The 22444-nt window shown below is 36.0% G+C and overlaps 1 protein-coding gene across 1 annotated transcript in view; it reads right to left on the bottom strand.

The window, feature by feature from the left end:
- Positions 1-13319: 13319 nt before the first annotated feature.
- The window catches only part of ROCK1 (Rho associated coiled-coil containing protein kinase 1), a 127575-nt gene continuing 118450 nt past the window's right edge, over positions 13320-22444 (bottom strand). The window contains exons 24-29 of the mRNA XM_081802543.1: positions 21013-21083; positions 20719-20807; positions 17460-17538; positions 17039-17300; positions 16129-16336; positions 13320-14872 (exon numbers count right to left, since the gene is read on the bottom strand). Coding sequence (XP_081658669.1) covers positions 14866-14872; positions 16129-16336; positions 17039-17300; positions 17460-17538; positions 20719-20807; positions 21013-21083 — 716 coding nt within the window. The 3' untranslated portion in view covers positions 13320-14865. The remainder of the gene's footprint in view (positions 14873-16128; positions 16337-17038; positions 17301-17459; positions 17539-20718; positions 20808-21012; positions 21084-22444) is intronic.

Genomic DNA, 22444 nt, shown 5'->3' with positions numbered 1-22444 from the left:
AAAATATCCAGTAAACCATGTTATAAGTAGATGTGCTGTCATCCAGGCTTTGTTGTTCCATTTCTAGAACACAGGCAGAGTAGATTTAGCATAATTCTTCAGGGCCCTAGGATTGTCAGAATGGCAAAGGAGCTTTGGCTTCTAGTTAAAGTCACCAGCTGCAGTAGCCCCTAACAAGACAGTCAGCCTGTCCTTTGAAGCTTTGAAGCCAGGCATTGACTTCTCTCTAACTGTGAAAGTCCTAGATGGCACCTTCTTCCATAGAAGGCTGTTTCATCTACATTGAAAATCTGTTCTTCAGTTAGCCACCTTCATCCGTTATTCTAGTTCGATCTTCTGGATCACTGGCTGCAGCTTCTCCATCAGCACTTGCTGCTTCACCTTGCACTTTGATGTCGTGGAGGCGACTTCTTTCCTTAAACCTCATGATCCACCCTCTGGTAGCTTCAGACTTTTCTCCTGCAGCTTCCTCACCTCTCTCAGCCTTTCCAGAATTGAAGAGAGTCAGGGCCTGGCTCTGGATTCGGCTTTGGCTTAAGGGAATGTTGTAGCTGGTCTGATCTTCTATCCAGACCACTCAAACTTTCTCCATCCCAGCAATAAGGCTGTTTTGGCTTTCTTATCATTCATGTGTTCATGGAAGTAGTACTTTTCATTTCCTTCAAGAACTTTTCCTTTACATTCACAACTTGGCTAACAGTTTAGCACAAGAGGCCTAGCCTTGAGCCTATGTCTGCTTTTGACATGCCTTCCTCACTAAGCTTAATCATTTCTAGCTTTTAATTTGAATTGTGAGACATGTAGCTCTTTTCACTTGAACACTTAGAAGCCATTGAGGGTTATGAATTGGTCTAATTTCAATATTGTTGTGTCTTAGGGCATAGGGAGGTCTGAGAAGAGGGAGAGAGATAAGGGGGAAGGCCGATCAGTGAAGCAGTCAGAACACACACATTTATTTTATCTATTTATTGTTTTTAAGTAATCTCTACGCCCAGCGTGGGGCTTGAACTCGTGACCCAGAGATCAAGAGTCACATGCTCTACTGACTGAGCCAGCCAGGTGACCCAAACACAATTATTGATTAAGTTGGCCATATTATAGGGGTGGTTCATGGTGCCCCCAAACAATTACAATAGTAACATCAAAAATCACTGAAAGAAAATCACTTATCACAGATCACCATGACAAATATAATAATAATAATGAAAAAAGTTTGAAATATTGTGAAAATTACCAAAATGTGACACAGGGGCAGGAAGCGAGCAAATGCTGCTGGAAAAATGACACTGATGGAATTGCTTGATGCAGGGTTGCCACAAACCTTCAATTTGTAGAAAATGCAGTGTCTGTGAAGTGCAATAACATGAGGTATGCCTGTATATTTTCTCCTGTTTTCCAAAGTAGATAAGACATTTATTATTACTACAATGACCATTTCTCCCAGTTTACACGGGTTGTCTTGGTATAACTAAGCCCCTTTCTTTTTCAGCTTCTCCAATATATGGGGTCACTCTACTATCAGTGATTATTTGGGGTCTTTGCCCATCTCCACTAGATGGCACTGGAATCCAGGAGCTTATCTTGATCCAGGAAGATGGGAGGCATCTGGAATTTAATCCACAGAGGTTGCCGCTAATACTGCTAATCCTTCTGTTACCATTGAAACTGTCCCCAGAGCCTGGGCTCTTAGTGGTTAGTCCCCCTTGGTACTCACACAGCCATCCCTGTACAATCCCCATATGAGATCTCCCTGAGGTCCTGGACCCTCCATAGGCTTCTTCTCACCCTCTCCACCTTCCTTCCCCATCTTGGATTAGTTTAGACCACCCCAACCTCCCTTAATTTACAGCACCAACTTTCTTTGCTTCTCCATTATACCATCCAGCTGAATTCTCCTTTAGGGACACTGACCAATCAAGATAAACCCTGTGTTGGAGTTATGTTCCAGGGGGCCCTGAAGCACAAATATGATGATGAGGGGACACTAATATCTTGGTAATGACTTTTACGCTGCATTAAATTTCCTTATGTATGTATATCTTGGTGTATATGTGCAAGCATTTCAATGGGATCAACTTATAGAAGTGAAATTCCCTATCAAAAGGCACATACATATTTTAAGCCACTTTTTTTTTTTAATTTTATTTGTCAGAGAGAGAGAGAGCACAAGCAGAGGGAGTGGCAGGCAGAACAGTCAGAACAGGCAGAGGGAAAAGCAAATTCCCCGCTGAGAAAGGAGCCCAATGTGGGACTTGTTCCCAGGACCCTGGAATCATGACCCGAGCCGAAGGCAGTTGCTTAACTGACTGAACCACCCAGGCGCCCCATATTTTAAGCCACTTTATTGAGGTGTGACTGACATGGAAAAAGCTGTACATATTTAGCATATACACCTTGATTAATTAGAAGATGAGTATACATACATGAAACCATTACCACAATTAATGCCATAATGCCATAAACGTATCCCTCATTTCCAGAAGAGTCTTCCACCCTCTTTATTTACTAATTGTATGTGTCATAAGAACATCATCAGATCTACCATCTTAGCAAATTTTTAGGTATACAATTCAGTATTTTTAACTATAAGCACTATGCTGAACAGTAAGTCTCTAGGACATTTTCATCTTACATTACTGCAACTTTGTACCCTTCGACTAACACCCTCCCATTTCCTCTTCTCAGATTCTGGTAGTCATCATTCTATTCTCTGCTTCTATGAGTTTAACTATTTTAGATCCCGCATATAAATGGGATCATGTAGTATTTGTTCTCTGGGATCTGGCTTATTTCACCTACCATCATGTTCTCCAGACTTGTCCATTTGATCACAAATGGCAGGACTTCCTTCTTTTTCATGACTGAACGGTATTCCATTGTGTGTATATACAACATTTTCTTTATCCATTCACCCACAGTTGGACATTTAGGTTGTTTCCATGTCTTCACTATTATGAACAATGCTACAGAGAACATGGGAATGCCGATATCTCTTAAAGATACTAATTTCAATTCCTTTGGATATATATCCAGAAGCAGAATTAATGGATCATATGATATTTCTATTTTTACTTTTTTTTAGGAACCTCTATACTATTTTTTGTAGTGGCTTCACTGATTTACACTCCAACCAACAGTATACAAAGGTTCCCTTTTCTCCACATCCTCACTGACACTTGCTATCATATTTTTTAAAGATTTTATTTATTTATTTTAGAGAGAAAGGGAGCGAGAGCAGGGGGAGAGGTAGAGGGAGAGGGAGAGAGAGAGAGAATCTCAAGCGAACTTTGCACTGAGCGGTGAGCCTGACATAGGGCTGGATCTCACAGCCCTGACATCATGACATGACCTGAAATCAAAAGTCTGATACTTAACTGATTGAGCCACCCAGGCACCCCCCGACCCCGGCCTTTTTCTTTTTTAATAATGGCCATCCTAACAGATGTGAGGTGATATCTCATTGTGGTTTTAATTTGTTTTTCCCTGATGATTAGTAATATTGAGTACCTTTTCAAATACCTGTTGGCCATTTATATATCTTCTTTGGAGAAACATCTATTCAGGTCCCTTGCCCATTTTTAAAATCAAGTTATTTGGTTGTTTCCACTATTGTTTGAATTACTAATATTTCTTGAATATTAACCCTTCATCAGATATATGGTTTGCAAAGATTTTCTTCTGTTCCATAGGTTGTCTTTCACTTTGTTAATTGTCTCCTTTCCTGTGTTTAGAAGCTTTGGTTTGATGTAATTCCATTTGTCTATTTTGCTTTTGTTGCCTGTTGCAATGCCTACATTGCATATGTACATTGCTTTGGATTGTATGTACATATTAATAATAAAAATTCTTCCAATCCATGAACATAGAATGTATTTCCATTTATTTGTATCTTTAAAAATTTCTTTTATCAATGTTTTATAGTTTTCAGTATACAAATCTTCCACTTCCTTGGTTAAGTTTACTCCTAAATATTTTATTCTTTTTTTTTTTTTTAAGATTTTATTTATTTATTTATTTGTCAGAGAGAGAGCACAAGCAGGGGGAGTGGCAGGCAGAGGGAGAAGCAAGCTTCCCTCTGAGCAAGGAGCCCCATGCTGGACTTGATCCCAGATCCCTGAGGACCTGAGCCAAAGGTAGATGCTTAACCAACTGAGCCACCCAGGCATTCCCTAAATACTTTATTCTTTTTGATACTTTTGGAATTGGGATTGTTTTGATTTAGATAGCTTGTCTTTTTCTTGATTAAATTCTCTGGTTAAAACTTCTAGTACTATGTTGAATAGAAGTGTCAAGAGGGGGCATCCTTGTCTTATCTTGATCTTAAAGGAAAAGCTTTCAGTGTTTTATCATTGAGTATGTATGATGTTAGTGGTAGGTTGTGAAGAAGTAAATTTCTTCTATATCTTATTCAGTGACAGTTTTTATCATAAAAGGTGTTTAGTTTAGTCAAATACTTGGTCTACGTCTATTGAGATGATCATGTGATTTTTATCCTTCATTCCTTTATTGCGTATCACATTGATTGATTTGCCTATGTTGAACTATCCTTGCATCCCAAGGATAAGTTATGTGTATCTTTTTAATGTGCTATTGAATTAAATTTTCCAATATTTTGTTAAGGATTTTTGAATCTATATTCATTAGGGATATTGGATTTTTTCTTTTATTGTGGTGTCTTTAACTGGCTTTGGTATCAGGGTGATGCTGGCTTTGTAAGTTTGGAAGCCTTCCCCCTCTTCAGTGTTTTGGAACCAACAGTTTAAGATGGATTAGTATTAATTCTTCCTTAAATATTTGGTAGAATTCAACTGTGAAGCCATCTGGTACTGGGATTTCCTTTTTTGGGAGTTTTTTTTTTTTTTTAAAGATTTTATTTATTTATTTGACAGAGAGAGGCACAGCGAGAGAGGGAACACAAGCAGGGGGAGTGGGAGAGGGAGAAGCAGGCTTCCTGCCGAGCAGGGAGCCCGATGTGGGGCTTGATCCCAGGACCCTGAGATCATGACCTGAGCCAAAGGCAGACGCTTAACGACTGAGCCACCCAGGCGCCCCGGGATTTTTTTTTTTTAATTACTGATTCAATCTTCTTACTTGTTATTGGTCTCTTCCAGCTTACTATTTCTTCTTGATTCAGCCTTGGCACATTTTTTGTCTCTAAGAACTTATCGATTTCTTCTAGATCATCCAATTTGTTGCAAATAATTGTTCATAATAGTCCCTGATTTTTTTTTTTATTTGAGGCATTAGTTGTAATATATCTTCTTTCATTTCTATTTATTTGAGTGTTCTCTTTTTTCTTAGTCTGGCTAAGGGCTTGTCTTTACACCGAACATGTAGCTCAAACTCACAAACCCAAGATCAAGAGCCACATGCTCTACTGACCGATACAGCCCGGGGCCCCATTAAGGGCTTATCTTTATGAACCTTTTCAGAAAACCAACCCTTGGTTTTGTAGAATTTTCTATTTCATTTATTTCTGCTCTAGTCTTTTTTTTTTTTTTAAGATTTTTTATTTATTTATTTGACAGAGAGACAGCAAGAGAGGGAACACAAGCAGGGGGGAGTGGGAGAGGGAGAAGCAGACTCCCCACTGAGCAGGGAGCCCTATGCGGGACTCGATCCCAGGACCCTGGGATCATGACCTGAGCTGAAGGCAGACGCTTAACAACTGAGCCACCCAGGTGCCCCTCTGCTCTAGTCTTTATTGTTTCTTTTCTTTGGCTAATTAGGCTTGGTTTCTTCCTTTTTTATAAGTTCCTTGGGGTGTAAAGTTAGCTTGTTATTTCAGATCTTTCTTCTTTTTCTTTTTATTTTTTTTAAGATTTTATTTATTTATTTGACAGAGAGAGACACAGCGAGAGAGGGAACACAAGCAGCGGGAGTGGGAGGGGGAGAAGCAGGCTTCCCGCTGAGCAGGGAGCCCGATGCGGGGCTTGATCCCAGAACCCTGGGATCATGACCTGAGCTGAAGGCAGACGTTTAACCATCTGAGCCACCCAGGTGCCCCAGATCTTTCTTCTTTTTAATGTAGGCATTTCTCACCATAAAATTCCCTTACTACTGCTTTCATTACATCCCATAATTTTTGGTATGTTGTTTTTTCTTTTTGTTTTCTCATAATATTTTCTAATTTCCCTCTGATTTCTTCTTTGACCCAATGGTTATTCAAGAGTGTGTTATTTAATTTCCATATATTTATAAATTTTCTCATCTTCTTGCATTATTAATCTCTAGTTTCATTCCATTGTGTTTGGAAAAATATTTGGGATGATTTCAATCTTGCTAAATTTGTTAAGATTTGTTTGTCTTTTAACATAGGATCTATCCTGGAGAATGTTCTGTATGTACTTGAGAAGAATGTGTATTGTGCTGCTGTTGGATGAAGTGTTCTGCATATATCTTATTAGGTCTATCTGGTCTGTAAAGTTATTCAGTTCTGCTGTTCCTTATTGATTTTCTCTCTGGATGTTACCCTTAAATGAAAGTGGGGTTGGGGCACCTGGGTGGCTCAGTTGGGTAAGCGTCTGCCTTCGGCTCAGGTCATGGTCCCAGGGTCCTGGGATCGAGCCCCGCATCGGGCTCCCTGCTCCGCAGGAAGCCTGCTTCTCCCTCTCCCATTCCCGCTGCTTGTGTTCCCTCTCTCGCTGTATCTCTCTCTGTCAAATAAATAAAATCTTAAAAAAAAAAAAGAAAGTGGGGTATTGAAGTCTCCTTCTATTACCATATTGCTGTCTATTTCTCCCTTCGTATCTGCTAATGTTTGCTTTATATATTTAGATGCTCTGATGTTGGGTGCATACATACTCATAATTGTTATATCTTCCTATTGAATTGACCCTTTTATCATTATATAATGATATATATTATATAATTGACCCTTTTATTATATATATATATATAATATAACACATAAATCTTTGTCTCTTGTTGGTTTTTGACTTAAAGTCTATTTGTCTGATGGAAATATAGCCACCTCTGCTCTCTTCTGGTTACTATTTGCATGGAATAATATTTTTCATCCCTTCATTTTTAGCCACTGTGTGTCTTTTTTTTTTTAAGATTTATTTATTTATTTTGAGAGAGAGAGACAGCAGTAGTGGGGGGAGGGGCAGAGGGAGAGAGAGAATCTCAAGCAGACTCCCTGCTGAGTGTGGAGCCCCACACTGGGCTTGATCCCAGGACTGGGAGATCATGACCAGAGCTGAAATTAAGAGTCAGCCACTCAACCAACTGAGCCACCCAGGTGCCCCTAGCCTATGTGTGTCTTATATGTGAATCTAAAGTGAGTTCCTTTTATTTTTTTAATTTTTAAAAAAGATTTATTTATTTATTTGAGAGGGACAGAGAGACCAGTGGGGGTGGAGTGGCAGAGGAAGAGAGAGAATCTCAAGCAGACTCCAAGATGAACACAGAGCCCAACTGGGGGCTCAACCCCTGACCCTGAGATCATGACCAGAGCTGAAATCAAGAGTCCCACGATCAGCTGACTCAACCACCCTAAAGTGAGTTCCTTTTATTCAGCATGTAGTTCCATCTAATTTTTTTCTCCATTCAGCCACTCTATGTCTTTTAGTTGGGAAGTTTAATTCATTTGCATCTAAAGTAATTATGGACAGGTAAGGACTTCATACTGCCATTTCATTAATCATTCTCCGTCTGTTTTATAGTTCTTTCTTCCCTTTCTCCCTCTCTTGCTATCTTCTGTTGTATTTGATGAGTTTTCATATTGATAGGTTTTGATTCCTTTTTCTTTTGTACATTTTCTTTAGGTATTTTCTTTGTGATTGCTCTGATGCTTACATAAAACATAACAGTTTATTTAAAGCTGATAACCAAACTTCAATTGCATAAAGAAACTCTACACTTTTACTTCATACACATACACTTTATTATTGATGTTATTGGTATTATTATATTATTGATGTCATAATTTATATCTTTTATATTATGTATATATTAACAGATTTTTTAGTTATAGTTATTCTTAACACGTTTATCTATTAACTTTTATTCTAGGGTTAAAGGTGACTTATGCACCACCATTACAGTATTACATAATTCTGTGTTTGTCTATATATTTACCTTTACCTGTGAGATTTACTTATTTTTATTTTTTTAAGATTTTATTTATTTGAGAGAGAGCATGAGCAGAGAGGGAGGGTCAAAGGGAGAGGAAGAAGCAGGCTCCGTGCGAGCAGATCCCAGGACCCTGGGATCAGGACTGAAGGGATGCTTAACTGACTAAGCCACCCAGATGTCCCTACCAGTGAGATTTATACATTCATATGCTTTTGTGTTGCTCTTTAGCATTCTTTCATTTCAACTTGAGGAACTTTCTTTAGCACTTCCTGTAAGGCATATCTAGTGGTGACAAACTTCCTCAGTGTTACTTGTCTGACATCTATCTCTCCTTTTTTAAAGAACAGTTTGCCAGGTATAGTATTTTTGGTTGGCAGTGTGCTGTTATTTTGGTTGTTTGTGTACTTTGAATATATCATCCTACTCTCTCATGACCTGCTAGGTTTATGCTGAAAAATCTGTTCATAGTCTCATGGGCATTCCTTGTAGGCAATGAGCTCCTTTTCTCTTCCTGCTTTCAAAATTCTCTCTTTGTGTTTCACTTTTGACAATTTAATTATAATGTGTCTCAGTGTAGACCTCTTTAGTTCCGCCAGTCTTGGGATTTTCATGCATCTGGATGTCCATTTCCCTCCCTATATTTGAAGAGTTTGAAGAGTTTTCAACATTTTTTTAAACAAGCTTTCTATACCTTTCTCTTTCTCAGATTCTTCTGGGATTCCCATATGCATATATTGTTTTTCTTGATATTATGCCTTAAGTCCTACAGCCTTTCTTCATTTTTTTTCATTCTTTCCTCTTTTTCCCTTCTGACTGGATAATTTAAAATGATGTCTTTAAAATAAATTAAAATAAATAAATAAATAAATAAAATGATCCGTCTTTGAGTTCACTGATTCTTCTTCTGCTTGATTGAATCTACTTTTAGAGCTCTGTTACATTTTTCATTTCATTTATTGTATTTGTCAGCTCTAGAATTTCAGTTCAGTTCTTATTTTATGGTTTCTCTTTGTTGAGCCACTCATTTTGTTTATTGCTTTCCTGATTTCATTTAGTTGTCTGTGTTCTTTTGCAGTTCATTGAGTTTCTTTAAGATTATTATTTTGAATTCTTTGCCAGGCAATTCATAGATCTCCATTTCTTTGGGATTAGTTTTTGGAAGTTTATTTTGTCTTTAGTTGTGTTGTTTCCCTAATCTTTATGTTCCTTGTAGCCTTGCATTAAGTGTCTGTGCATTTGAAGAAGCAGTCACCTAGCCTTTATTGACTAGCTTTCAGAAGAGACTAGAGATTCTGAAGTTTCTCAAAATTTTTATGAATACAGCTGCTCCACTCCTCTTAGTCCTTCCTGATGTGGAAGTCTTGGGATTGTGTGCTTTCTCCCTACACTACAGTGTTGTGCCAAGTGCTGAGAGTCAACCACTCCTTTTCCTAAGGGCAGTGCACTGAGATGCCGTGATGATGGGCACAAGCTTCACTGCTCTCCCTCTCTCCTGAAGGAACAATCTTAGGGTTGTGCACCTTCTCCCAATCTCACAGAGTCAAGGCGACTACTGGGGTCTGTGGGCTCAGCTGGTCCCCAGAGGGGTCATTGACCAAAGGCTTTGAGCCCTCACCCTTTTTCTTAGCTGCTCCCAGGTTATTTAGCCGTATCTATTCCCTTAGCATTCTTAGTGAGGTGAACCAGAAGCAAACCTCTTGAGCAGTTCCCCAAAAGGCTGGGGAAGCTGGATGCTCACATCATTCTGTTTCCCCTGTAGAGAAATCAGGCACCAAAAGTCTCTCTCTCAGTGCTGAGCTGTGCCAGTTTGGGGGAGGGGTGTGAACAGTTAAATTTAAAGAGTTCTTACCCTTCTCAATGCAGCTGCTCTTGGATTTTGTGCACCACTGGGATTCTGGATATTCTCAACTAGAGCCCAGAGGTCTCATAGAGGAACTTTTTATCCATGGGTATTTGTTAAATTGGTGTTTGTCAGGGTATGAAGGCTGGGTCCTCCTATTCTGCATCTTGATGATGTCATATACATGTATATACTTAAAATATTTATAAATACTGCCAAAATAAATTTCACCCAATAACAACTATTTTCCCATTTCTTGAAAGTACTAGATATTATGATTAAAAAGTATAATCTTAATGGGCAAAAAAAATGGTTACGTTGGTTTTAATTTATAGTTTATTAGCCATTTGTATATTTAAATAAATTTTCTATTCATTACCTTTAGCTTATTTTTCTATAGGATCTTTTCTCCGCCTCCCCCTCTGTCTTTCCTTCCTTCCTTCTTGTTTTTTAAACTGTTGGCAGGATTTTTAGAATTGTAATCTTCTGGGGTGCCTGGGTGGCTCAGCTGGTTAAGCGTCTGCCTTCGGCTCAGGTCATGATCTCAGGGTCCTGGGATCAAGCCCCGCATCAGGCTCCCTGATCAGAGGGGAGCCTGCTTCTGCCTCTCCCTCTGCCTCTCTGCCTGCTTGTGCTGTCAAATAAATAAATAAAATCCTTAAAAAAAGTAATCTTCTATTTTTCAAATATTTTCTCTAGCGTCATTTAGTTTAATTTTGCCTCGGGAGTCTTTGACCATAAAGACCTTTACATTTTCATATATCAAGTCTGCTAAATGTTACATTTTTGGCATCGTTGAAAATTCAGATGGTTTTAAACACTAGACAAATAACACAATTAGGTGAAGTGGCCCAGGTAGGACTGGATGAACTGGAATATGCCCTATCAAAAATGGGTAGGCAATTGCTTCTGTGCATGATTCAAGCAAACTTACTCTTGACAAACAAAGAATTACTGGAAATCAGGTTTTAACTGAAATATTCCAATTTAAAAATCAGCAACTAAACAAAGTTTAAAAACAGTGAGTCTAACAAAACAATTATGAAGGCTGAGTATTACTAAGTTCTCTTGTTCTTGTAATTTTCCAGTTGATTGTTTCAAACATTTTTGGTAAGCAATCATATAACTAGCAAATACAGATTTACTTCTTCCTTTCAGTATTTATAATACTTCTTTCTCCTATCTGTTGTATGTTAGGATCCTCAGAATAAGGTTCAATAGTAAGAATCCTAGTCTTGTTCTGGAGTCTGATGGTTCCTTGTTAATTGTGTTTTTTCTAAGTTGACGCACCACTTTTATAGTTAAATAGGAGTTATTATGTAAATAATTCATAAAAATGATGTGGTTAAGATGGTAATTGTTGATATGATAGTATGTGGTTTTAACTTTTTGAGCATTTGTGGTGCAAGTGTGGATTAATTTAACAAACTAATTAATGAAACGTGAACCAATGAGAAATATAATTTTAAGTATGTGATTATGAAGATGGTCCAATTTTTCTATTCTATCAAATGCACTTTCTTTTTTTTTTTTTTTTTTCAAATGCACTTTCTTGAAAGCCTGGCTGGTAGGTTTATGCCAATAAGATAGAAAAGATTTTAACTATAGTTTAACAATGTTATTTTTGCATAAACAGATCTTCTGCTTAGAAAATCAAATATAGTGAAGCTGACTCAAAACTAATTACAAGGGGTTTCTACATTAAGATTTACATAAATAAAATGTTTAAATTTGGGAGACAACTTATTATAGAAAGTTCTAATGCTATTATTTCTTATAATGAAGTAAATACTTATAGACACCATAAATAGCAATGATGAATGAAATAAACAAGTTACAGAATATTGCACATGAAAAATATAAAGCCATTTATATAAATGTAAAAGCCACATACAACTTTATATGTATATGTGGATATATGCATATTCAGTAAAGGGCTGGAATATGAATGAGAAGAATACGCATCAAATTAATGGTCGTTACTGTTTTGTGAGGAAGGGAAGAGAATAGGAATGGGGAGGAGGAACAAACAGATCTTTGATTACATTTTTTACGAGCAATTTGAAGCAAATATAAATATAACATTTGCTGCTTCTGGATGGTAGATATAAAAATACATTTTGTATTCTTTTGCAGATTTAAAAATACCAATATTATGAGTATAATGAGTAAAATAAATGGGCTTTTTTTTTTTTAAAGATTTTGTGAGAGAGAGAGAGCACGAGCAGGGGTAGAGAACCAGAGGGAGGAGAAGCAGGCTCCCTGAGGAGCAGGGAGCCCGATGCAGGGCTCAATCCCAGGACCCTGGGATCATGACCTGAGCTGAAGGCATGCGCTTAACCGACTGAGCCACCCAGGCACCCGGGTTATTATAGAGTATCTAATGATTATGAAAATGAAAACATATTTTATCAGAGTTTGATTGCCATGTTTAGATTTTTTTTTTAATTTTAAATGAAGTTAGGTTATTTTTTTTTAAGATTTTATTTATTTATTCATGAGAGACAGAGAGACAGAGGCAGAGGGAGAAGCAGGCTCCTCGCGGAGCAGGGACCTCGATGCGGGACTTGATCCCAGGACCCTGGGATCATGACCTGAGCCGAAGGCAGATGCTTAACCGACTGAGCCACCCAGGTACCCCTAAAGTGGTTTTCTGAACTTAGAAGAAAAGCAGCTTTCTTGGCTGACCTGGTTCTACAATGCGGCATTTAGAGTCATTCCTCAAATCTCTGTTAGTTCTCAAGAGTTTCATGCTCAGATTAATTTTTTTTTTAAAGTCCTCTCCTTCTTAAACTAATTAGAATTAACTGTTCTCTGCACTTCATTGGACCTTGTACAGAACCAAACAAGTGTATACCAACAACACAGCAAGCAGCATGAGCTTCACACTCCTGTCAGTTCTCCCGGGCCCCCGAGGAGATGCAGATGCAGAGTGGCCCAGGGAGGGTGCTGAGCACGCAGTGGGCTTGCATTACAGCTGAGGAACCTAGAGTTTAGGGTATCTGAATCTTTTATAAGGAGCACAAGCAAATCTGCCAACTTTGGTCTAGAGGGAGATATTACCTTTTATTATACTGGACAGTAAACAATCTGTCTTTCTCTTGAGGGAGACATGACTGTTGACTATACACATCTCTTTGGTACAGATAGTCCAGAACTAAGGCTGTCAGAGCCACTGCTCATAAGACATGGAGAAATGCAAGAGACCCACGGAGAACTGTTTCCCAACAGACCGCAGTCAACTTTTGAACTGTAGGCACTAGTTTTAGAGCCCAAACCAGATTTTCTTTTAAAAATTCACTTTAATCTAATCATGGAATTTAACAAACATTTGTGTACAGTCAGGGACTAATTTCTAACATGGTTTCTATTCATTTCAGCCACGAGAAAACACCAGTCATTGTTAAAGGTATCCATCCATAAATTACTTTTATTTCTCATTAAATGAGCACAGAGCCATTAGCATATTAATAACAGATATGTTTATTATTACATATCCATCAGTGCGGCTTTCAATACCACTTGAAACATGCATATCATCCTAGAGACGAATCAGTTTTCCAGTGCTTCTTATTCGATACACATTACTGCAAAGCCATTATAAATTACTGAGGAGGTATTTGGTTAAAAAAATAAACAATAAATCATACTGCCCATATGAATCAACTCTTGTTATTGGACAAGAGTTTAACAGTATTTATCTGGTAATTCCTATGTTAACTGGAAAACATCACAGATGTACTGCCATAATTTTTATATTGCTGTAACCTACATATTTTGCAGAATTTTATAAAGTCATTCATTATTGTAGCAGGTAGTTTAATGCAAAGATTGTACTCAATTTGTGAAAGTCCAACAAAACTCTAAATATTTTAAATTAAACCAATTATCAATGAAAAACCCACTGACACATAATTTTTTGAAAATATGTTTTTTTGAAATTTCTATATTTAGTCATGGCAGTAAAATAATTCTTTCAAATTAAGGCACTAAAAGGGCAATGAAACTCCCATTGAAAGTGTTCTAAGAATAATTTACATTTCAAACAGTGCATACATTTCTTATATGTTTGTTAACTTAATGTCTTTATCACTTAAAACCACAAAGAAATACATTATACAATTACAGAAATGATGTACCCCACAAAATGCTTTTAAAACTTGGTTCTTTTGTACAATTAGTTCCTAACGTCTCTAGTAGTAAAATAACTCAATATGGCTTGGCAAAAATGCATAGATTAAATGTAAATTTTTTTTTTTTTTGCCTTCTCCCATTCCCCAATCTATAAACGTGCTGAAACATATACAGTATTTTGTAAAGCATAATGTAAAATATTTATTCTCCATTAAGTCCGCCATGGGCAATCAAAAGTGAGGCTTTTAAATTCTACAGTGAGGGCACTGAAGTCAAGTGATGTCACTGCTTTCTTAAAATAGTTTTGTATAGTCTTGCAAGAGCACAAAGACTGAAGTCATTTAAAAGAATTTCAGTTGTCTCATTTTGAGATATTTTCTTTACTCCTTCCATGAGCTGATCTTCATAGTGATGGCCATTCCACTTGAAAGTGAAAGTCCCTTCCTCTCACGCATATGAGGAAAACTGTGTTCTATCATGATTGACAGGCGTTTTTTTAGAAATTCAAAAAGGCATCACCTTTTTAAAAAATATATCTACCTAAGCTTTCCCCCAATTGTACTTGCATTACATAGTAATAATTAATCTAATCTACCTGTAGGCAAACCCGCAATTAAAAACAAAAAAAAAACAAACCAAAAAAAACCCTCAGTGTGCTTTTGTGCCAAAGCAAGGACAGAATAACAGCAATCTTAACCCGGAAGCCTGTGATATTTGTGTCAAAGGAACAGCCTGTCTGCTCTGCATGGTTAAAGAAGCCTGGTTTATCAGGTAGCATTCCACATGATTCCACAAGGTGTTAGGTCACATGGTTAACTGCTGAGGAGGGAAGGGGGGCAGAGAAAGAAAAAAATTGTAATTAAAGAAATAGTTTAAAAATACAAGAAACAAAATTGCAGGGAAAGGTAAATATACATTATTTTTATATGTGATTAACAAATACACAAAATTCAGAAAACAGGAAAAGGAAAAATATACTTAGCATTATTTTCTTCTTACTTCTGTTTCAAACACATGGTGTTCTTTTTTTTTTTACAAAGCTATAATTCAATTTTAAATAATTTTGGATACAGCTTTATCCTATACAGGAGATAGTGATAATAGGAGGTGATAATAGGATTTTACAGAAGTAAGTCAGGAGTGAGGTGATAATACACTGGAATAGTATGGCAGCTGAAGAATACGGAAGGTGTAATGCCTTTTAATCATTTCAAGAATTAGACTTGGTTATTGATAATAGGGAGTAAAGAAACGGGATGAATTAAAAATGGTTTTAAGTCTGAGTGGAAGACTCGAGTGACATTAACAAGAGAGGCAAATCAACGTTAGGTCTCAGCTTCTAGATCAAAACGTTCCTCTTAATAGAAGGATTAAACTCTAGGAAAGTTGGTATTTGGTACAGGAGAAAAAACTTAGGCTTTAGAATTGGATAAAAACAGGTTTCAACCCGACTATGCCACTAACTTGATGTGTGATAGCATCCAAGTGGCTTAATTCCTCTGGGACTCATTTATTCACGTATAAAATGAGAACTTAATGAGACATCTATCATAACCTCTCTTCAGGAAAGGGTTTAATTATGTCTTGTAATTGTTCATTATAGAATATAAATATTTTTGTGAAAAAATTCTATCAAAACCAGTTCAAAAAAGAGGGGGATACTTAACTGGGAAGTTTATTTGCAACACCATCATCACTGATACCAAATAATTTTGATTAAAAAAACATCTATGCCAACATAGTTAAATTTAAAGAAGAGCAAAGTTTTATATGAATCTGTTTACATTTAAAAAGGGTGGCAAACCACAAGTTATTTAAAACATTAAGGGCTAAGTATGTGTCATGTATACCAACCAATGATAGTAAAATTTGACATGGACCTGGAACTAAATATGGCATTTATAAATATTATTAACTTCAAACAGGAATCAAACTAATTTGTAAAGTCATACATTCTAAATACTTAGCTACAAATGATGCCTTCTATAGGGAAAAGAACAATTAGATTTTAGATTTTAATAGCTATTAACCAATCACTTTCACACTGTCAAAGAGGTTAACACTGCAATCCTTACCTAGTTTTTCCAGATGTATTTTTGACCACTTTTCGGAAAGACTGATTTGCAGTAGATCTTGTAGAAAGCGTTCGAGGGGATGCACGAACAAAACCAGATGGTGGATTCTTAGGGATCTTCTTTACCAAATGTGTTACCCATTTTTTTTGTTCATCCTGAGAACATGCTAACAGCAGCATATCTCTTGCTGATGTTACATCATAACTTACTGTGTTAAAAAAAGACACAATTAAAGTCATACAATACCTAAAACGGCTCTACTGAAGCATAATTTCATAAGTTCCTAAAATTTTAAAAGATTTACTATGCTTAATTAAGCTTGGACAATATCTCTTTCTCCTTAATTAAGGCTGAACATTTAAAAAGAAAACATTAATCACAAACTATTAAGAAAAATAAAGTAAAAACAGAAATACAAAAAAAATGCAGAAGTGAAACAAATCAATGTATTCTTAGAACATAAGTTTCTTATCTTAAAATAGTTATTGCCTGTATTCTTTCCGTCAGGTTACCTCTGCTAACCTAGAGGACATTTTGTCTCTGATCCATCATGTTGGTCTAGACAGTGAAAACCAGACAAAAAGAAAACAAGCACAAACTAACAACTCACGGAGGAATAATACAGTGGAACTCACCTACAGCCCTTCTCTCTAATTGAGAATAATCTCTTAGAGGTACATTTTTTCTAAGGGGGTAATTCTCTTTAAACACATTATGTTCAAAGCTAAATCTGTAACTGTAAAATGTCAGCTACGACACTGTCGCTCCACCACGTCCAAATATTACTTCGTACAATCTCTTTTCAAATTGGTGTAGAAAATGCTACACTTGAAGAAGTTAAAGAAGTTATTTAAATGGGACTTCATTTTCTAATTTTTTATAAATTGTAGGAATAATTTTTATGCCTTACCTTTACATGGAGAAATTAAGTCCTCTTTCTTATCCAAGTGATCTCTGTGGCACTTCACGTGGCATCTTCGACATTCCAGGGCAGGAGGTGGCTTAAAAACATGCCAGAGAGGTTTGGCACATGCCTCACAGTTGGCAGGAAAGTGGTAGAGTGTAGGAATGAACTCATGGCCTTTGTGGTTTTGAAAATTAGTCTTCTCCGCTTGTTGTACTGGTTCCATCTCTACATCTTTTCTACATTCACCTTCATTTGCATATAGTATCTACATTCAGGAATGGTAAAAGGAAGATTTTAAAAAGTCTTAATTTGTACATAAAAGTTCCAAATGTATAAAAAGCACTGGTGTATTTGCATTTACTTCAAAAAATGCACTTAGTACTTAAGTAAAAGATCTTCTAAAATTAGAATTTATGGTTTTTACCTGGAATATTTTAGGAATTTCTTCAGTTTCAGCTCTGTAAACATCTCCTTGGGTTACAGGTCGAACGTGAAACAATTTACTAAAATGAAAATAAGTATGATATAAGCTATTATAAAAACTCATCTACAGTAAAAGACAAACAGACATTTCACTAAAGAAGACATACAGATAGCAAATAAGAACATGACAAGATGTTCAACATCATTTGTTATTAGAGAAATGCAAATTAAAATCACAGTATCACTATACACCTATAAAATTTAAAAACTAAAAATAGTAATGCTGATGAAGATGCAGAGAACTACATCACTCACACAATTGTGGCAGAAATGTAAAAGCTGCAGAGCCACTATGAAAAACAGGATGGCAGTTTCTTACAAAACTAAACAAACATATGACCCAGCAACTGCACTCCTGGGCCTTTATTCCAGAGAAATGAAAATTTATATTTATACAAAAACTTGTACATGAATATTCACAGCAGCCTGATTTATAATAGCCAAATACTGAAAACAACCCAAATGAATGGTTAAACTGTGGTACATTCATACCATGGGATACTACTCAACAATAAAGAGAAATAAACAACTTGGATGAATCTCAAGAGAATTATATTGAGTGAAAAGAGCCAATCTCAAAGGTTACATACTATTTGATTCCATTCTAACATCCTTGAAATGACAAACTTACAGAGATGGAGAACAGAGAATAGGTAGCCAGGGATTAGAGAAGGATGGAGAAAGGGCACTTGTTATGGCTACAAAAGGGTAGCAAGACGGGTCCCTGTGATGGAACTGCTCTGTAACTGGTGGTGATCATATCCATACATGTGATAAAGGCATATAGATTGGAAAGAAGTACATGATTATATTTGTAGAAAAGTCCTATGGAATCCACCAAAAAACCAATAAAACTAGTAAGTAAACAGCAAGATTAGAGAATTCAAGAACAATATATAAAACTGAATAGTACTGGAACAACCAGATATCTACGTGGAAAAACACACACCTACACATTCAAAACTAACCTCAACTGCAACCCCTTACCAAACACAACAGTAAATTTTGAGATTAATCATAACTTAAATGTAAAGCCTAGAACAATAAAGCTCCTAAAAGAAAACACAGAATACCTTCACAACCTTTGAGAAGGCAAAATTTCTTAGACTACAAAAGGCTATAATTCTTTTAAAAAATTGATAAACTGGCTTCCATTAAAAGACACCATAAAGAAAATGAATAGGCACATATAAATTTATATGACGTTCGAGAATAGGCAAAACTCAGTAATAAAATTCAGATGATCTTTTTTTTTTTCCCTTGAGAAGTATCAGTGGGCTTTCTAGGGTGATGAAAATATTATCTTGTCACGGGTAATAATGACATGGGTGTTTATAACTGTCAAAAGTCAGTGAACACAATACTTAAGATGTGTGCATTTTATTACATAAAAGTTACGCCTCGGGGCGCCTGGGGTGGCTCAGTCGTTAAGCGTCTGCCTTCGGCTCAGGTCATGATCCCAGGGTCCTGGGTGGGATCGAGCCCTTCATCGGGCTCCCTGCTTGGCTTCTCCCTCTCCCATTCCCCCTCCTTGTGTTCCCTCTCTTGCTGTGTCTCTCTCTGTCAAATAAATAAATAAAATCTTAAAAAAAAAATTATGCCTCAATAAAAAGGTAAAACAACCAACTTTCATCAATCTGAAAGTACTGAACTTTTGAAAGTTGAAAGATGATGTCTTCAACATCAGTGCTTATGTATCATTCCACTTAAGTTGATCATTTAAATTTTCACAACTAATACTTCTTTAAAACATTAGGAAATCAAAACAGTATGGTACTGGCACAAAAACAGACACACAGATCAACAGAAGAGCATATAGAGCATACAGAGCTTTTATGATCAATTAATCTATGACAAAGGAGGCAAAAAACAAAACAGGAAAATGTCTATTCAACAAATGGTGCTGGGAAAACTGGACAGCTACATGCAAAAGATTGAAACTGGACCACTTTCTTTCACCATACACAAAAGTAAACTGAAAATGAATGAAAGACCTAAATATGAGACCTGAAACCATAAAACTCATAGAAGAAAACATAGGTAGTAATCTCTTTGACATAAGCCACGGAAACATTTCTCTAGATAGGTCTCCTTTGGCAAGAGAAAGTAAAGCAAAATTAAACTATTGGGAGTAGACTACAAAAAAAGCTTTTTACAAAGCAAAAAAAAAAAAACAACCATCAACAAAATAAAAAGACAACCTACTGAATGGGAGAAGATATTGGCAAATGATATATGCGATAAGGGGTTAATACAAAAAATATATAAAGAACTTATACAATTCAACATCAACCCCCCCAAAATAATCCAATTAAAAATGGGCAGAGGAGGGGCACATTAATTATACTTGAAAAAAAGACAAAAATTGGGAAATAAAATTTCAGTACTCCTTGGTAGTTGCTTAATTCTTTTTATATTCTAGCTCTAACGGATTTCACAAATATTTAATTCCAAAGGAATGGCAGTACTTCATTGTAAGTTTATATTTTTCATGAATAGCAACCAACACATTTCACTTTGGATTTATATTTTGTTGCATGTTTTACCTTTTCTACTACTAGTCTGTAAGCTCCTTAAAAATGGAACCAGCTCACTCATCTTTGTATGATCTATAGCACCCACGATGATACAGTCAGCAGTGCTTAAGAAATGGTTTTAGAATGAATACAAAGGAAAAACCCAAAGCTTATTAAAGGCCTCTATTAAAAATAAAAGATATATTTACATTTCCTTAACAATGACTGCATAATTATATACAGTACTTTTGGAGATGTTCTCAGAACCTAAAACCAATAAACACTTGAAATAAAAAATTTGTCTTTAGAATACATGAATCAGCTATGCAAAATTTTCCCTCTCACCTTTTGCTAAAGATTTAATATAAAGTTTTAAAGTTTGTTAAGAAAAGTAGGTAACATCTTTTAAATAACAAAATATAAACTAAATGTCTAGGGGCGCCTGGTTGGCTCAGTCGGATAAGCATCTGCCTTCAGCTCAGGTCATAATCTTAGGGTCCTGGGATGGAGCCCCATGTGCTTAGCGGGAGTCTGCTTTTCCCTCTGCCCCTCCCCCTGCTGGTGCGCTCTCTCTCTCAAATAAATAAATAAAATCTTTAAAAAAAACCCCTAAATTATAAGTCTAAAAATAATTATCATAAGTTAACATTTAACTGATTTAAAATTCAACCAAAGGCAACTTACTCTATGTCCAATACCATGGATGGATTGGATTGTTCCTTATCTTGTTCATCATTATAGAACAAAATTTTTTTGCTGCTTACCACAACATACTGAAATGAGAAAAAAAGGAGAAGATATATATGAGCAATATTAACTTGGTTTAAAATGATAAGCACAATACTTGACATTTATGTCTAAAGTGTAATGTATTAATCTCAGATCAATGTTAATAATAGAGCAGTTAATACAAGTTCTATGCTTTAAAAGTAAAATATATAACAGAATATCAATTAGAAAAAATGAGGCATATAATACCTGTTTCTTCCAGCCATATCGTTTGATATTTCCTCTATTTGGTATTGAAAGCCAACCTTCAATTCTTGACTCTAGGAGAAAAAGAATATGTAGTCTTCAGTCTTAAGTTGTAACAAGAGGAAAAGCTATTACAAGTTGTCTGACAGCATGCAGCAACAGGCATTTGAACACAGCTAAATGAATAAGTGCTACAATTTGCTCTTCCATGCTTCAATCACACAAATCAACTTTAATGGCCATACAAATATTGCAGAAAAAAATCCCAAGCCACTTTTCCCATAAAATTAACATTTAGTACTCAATTATAAAAGTATGAAGTAAAACAATACCCTTAAGAGCCAGGCAAGACTGGAATGGATTGCAGCTTAAATGGGATATGATACAGAAGACTTTAAATATCATTTAACATTCATAAAAATACTTAGCAAAAAAAAAAAATGCAGCAAGTGGAACAAATCAGAGCGATGATTTACACAAGAAAGAGCAAGCATAAGTACAGAGAAGTGTCCTATTACTCACAGAAGATAAGAATAGAAGATAAATAAATAAGGAATGCAGGCAGAATCAACTAGATATAAAGAATAAGAGACAAGCATTTTATTTGTTTTCTCAGCACAATATTCTGATAAACTTTTTGGTAGAACACCTATAATAATTTCAATAAAACTGTCCAAATCTGGTTTTGGGGGGGTACTTAATTATAGAGTTAAGTCCAAATGCAATTCTTACCAAACTAAAGAGATGTAAATAAAGTCTTTTAAGTATGTTATACCAGACTTTGATAAACAGCAAAAGAACACAGAATTGAGTTGGTCAGCTGCTAATATTTTAACCAGTTTGTGCATATCAGAAATTCCTTGACAAATTCAAACAAGGCATTTTAAAATAAGTATCGTTACTGTTTAAATATAATTAATGTTTATTAGAAATATCTGGAGAAAAAGAGTATTCTGTTAGAAATGATTATTTTATATCAGGTTAGAAATAAGAGCATTTAATTGTTTTCTCTATCTATCTTATTTTATTTAAGACCCAAAAAATAGAAAAGTAGCCAGTTTTCAAGTATAATGCTCAAATCATGACCCTAATGGGAATATATAATGCCCTTCTCCACATAACTTAAACTGCTGTAAAACATCTGAGTCTTAGAGTAATTATAACAACAATAGATAACATTCACTGAACATTTATGGCTTGAATGTGCTTTCCAAGTAACATCTCACATTTAATCTACCTATTATCCTATGAATATACGATATATTCCTATGAATACAGGATAGGATAGCTTCTACTATCATTCTCCATTTACAAATGAAGACACTAAGGCTTAGAAAGTAAACGGACTGGGGTGGGAGGGATGGGGTGACTGGGTGATAGACACTGGGAAGGGTATGTGCTCTGGTAAGCGCTGTGAATTGTGCAAGACTGTTGA

Source organism: Leptonychotes weddellii, chromosome 13, assembly GCF_054177405.1.
Source record: "Leptonychotes weddellii isolate Sample4059 chromosome 13, ASM5417740v2, whole genome shotgun sequence".
NCBI classification, from domain to species: Eukaryota; Metazoa; Chordata; class Mammalia; order Carnivora; family Phocidae; genus Leptonychotes; species Leptonychotes weddellii.
The sequence above is the reverse complement of the archived record's forward strand: the minus strand, read 5'-3'. Positions and strand labels throughout refer to the sequence as shown.